The sequence below is a fragment of the Austrofundulus limnaeus genome, unplaced genomic scaffold (genome assembly GCF_001266775.1).
Source record: "Austrofundulus limnaeus strain Quisiro unplaced genomic scaffold, Austrofundulus_limnaeus-1.0 Scaffold44, whole genome shotgun sequence".
Taxonomy (NCBI): Eukaryota; Metazoa; Chordata; class Actinopteri; order Cyprinodontiformes; family Rivulidae; genus Austrofundulus; species Austrofundulus limnaeus.
Window position 1 is genome coordinate 1,272,427 of NW_013952446.1, and position 1,848 is coordinate 1,274,274.

At 35.7% G+C, this 1,848-nt stretch overlaps 1 protein-coding gene across 1 annotated transcript in view; it reads left to right on the forward strand.

Moving 5' to 3' along the window:
* cntln (centlein, centrosomal protein) overlaps nucleotides 1-1,848 on the forward strand; it is a gene marked incomplete at its 3' end in the record, with an annotated part of 14,241 nt that overhangs the window by 11,774 nt on the left and 619 nt on the right. Inside the window, 2 exon segments of the mRNA XM_014007776.1 lie at nucleotides 392-525; nucleotides 1,516-1,678. Of these exon segments, the coding sequence (XP_013863230.1) occupies nucleotides 392-525; nucleotides 1,516-1,678 (297 nt within the window).

Here is a 1,848-nt window from a genome sequence, read left to right on the forward strand (position 1 = left end):
CCATTATTTGCAAAAAAATTCTTTAAAAGTCAGACAAAATGATTTTCTCAATTTTTTTTTTCATATTTTGTCTCTCATAGTTGAGATCTACCTATGATGTCAATTACAGGCCTCTCTCATCTTTTTAAGTGGGAGAACTTGCACAATTGGTGACTGACTAAATACTTATTTTCCCCACTGTACCTATGATGTCAATTACAGGCCTCTCTCATCTTTTTAAGTGGGAGAACTTGCACAATTGGTGACTGACTAAATACTTATTTTCCCCACTGTAGCTCTACAGCTTATATCCCACTTAAGCACAGAAATACCCCTCATGCAATTTTACTTGGTACATCAAAAATTGCTCGGCTTTTAAGGTTCCTCAAAAACTGTTTCCCTTTTACACCAGGATCTTGAAGAGAAACTGCACAGTGCTTGGCAGGAGCTGTCCAAATTTCAGGAACGCAGTGGCAGTCTAGCTGCACAACTTTCCACTAAAGAGAAGGAGGTAGCAACAAAAGAGCAACAACTTGATGGGCTTTGGTAAGTCCAGTCAACTAAAAAAAAACTGTCCATGTTTCTGTAAATAACAACCCTCCTGTAAATGCTTTTTATGGGTAATTTCAGCAGTTAAAGGAAGTGTATATTTGTGCTGCATATACTGTATGTGAACATATAGATTTCTGCATTAGGTATGAGTATATTCCTCCCATCGCTGTGAGTCTTGGGGGTGACACACAGTTCTTTCGTACTGGCTCACCTAAAGCCATTTGATAATCCCGGCATAGTGGATGTGCTTTAAAGGAGGGAAGAAGGGAAACAGGGCAGGCTTTCACTAAGCTTTAGTCGATATGATAAAAACTGCAGGAACTGTAGGAGCCTTAATAGTAATCTCAACCTTTTCTTTTTAACTACTTTTCTGTTTTAATGCCAAAGGCACTCTGACATGTCAGTCACACCACATCTGCACACTGTTTTTACATCATTAGCTTGCTAATTAATATAGTCATAAATAGCAGAGGTACTTTATGGGAATTTTAAGCGAGGACACACAAAATGCAAGAGAATATTTGTTGTTGATGAATGTTTTATGGAGAAAAATCACTCGGGTATCACCAACTTGATTGCAATGTAGTAGTGTCATTTTCTTTTCATAGGATTTATTTTATTTTTTATTTTAGTTAATATTGGAAAATTTTGGTAACTCCTTAAGGAAAGGTTTCTGGATGATAAATATTATTATAGTAAATATAAAATTTAGTTTAAACAAATATTATACATACATGTTTTATGTGAATATGTTTTAGTATTCAAATATTGTTTTCAAATAATAAAAAGCAAAGCAGCGACCAGTGTATACAACAGAAAACTGTTTTTATTTCTGAATTTAAAAGAAAACAACTTGATCCTGCATTTTGAAGGAAAAGTTGGTTTGAGTGGAAAATTTTATTCTTTCACATAAATTACTTTTTAATGTGTAAAATGCTATGTTATGTGCAGTCTGTCTGACTTCATACTACGGTTTGTTTGTAGTCGTGATTTTGCAGAAGTTCAGACTCTGTACAGACAGAGCACAGAACATGCAGCAGAACAGAGCCACCTGATCAAACAGCTGGAGGGACTCAACCTAGACACTCAAAAAGTCCTGAGAAATCAAGAACAGGTGCATACAGCTGACACCACCTCGTATCAGCAGGTATTTACAAACACACGGTGTGGTCATTTTATTTTTATTTCATTGTAACCATCAATTTCTGGAAGTGGTAACAATCAAATTCTGGAAGTGGTCATTCAACTAGATCTGTTACAAAAGGACAACTGATATTACCAACTTTTAAAAACTGTTACGGCCAGAGGTCTTTCTTC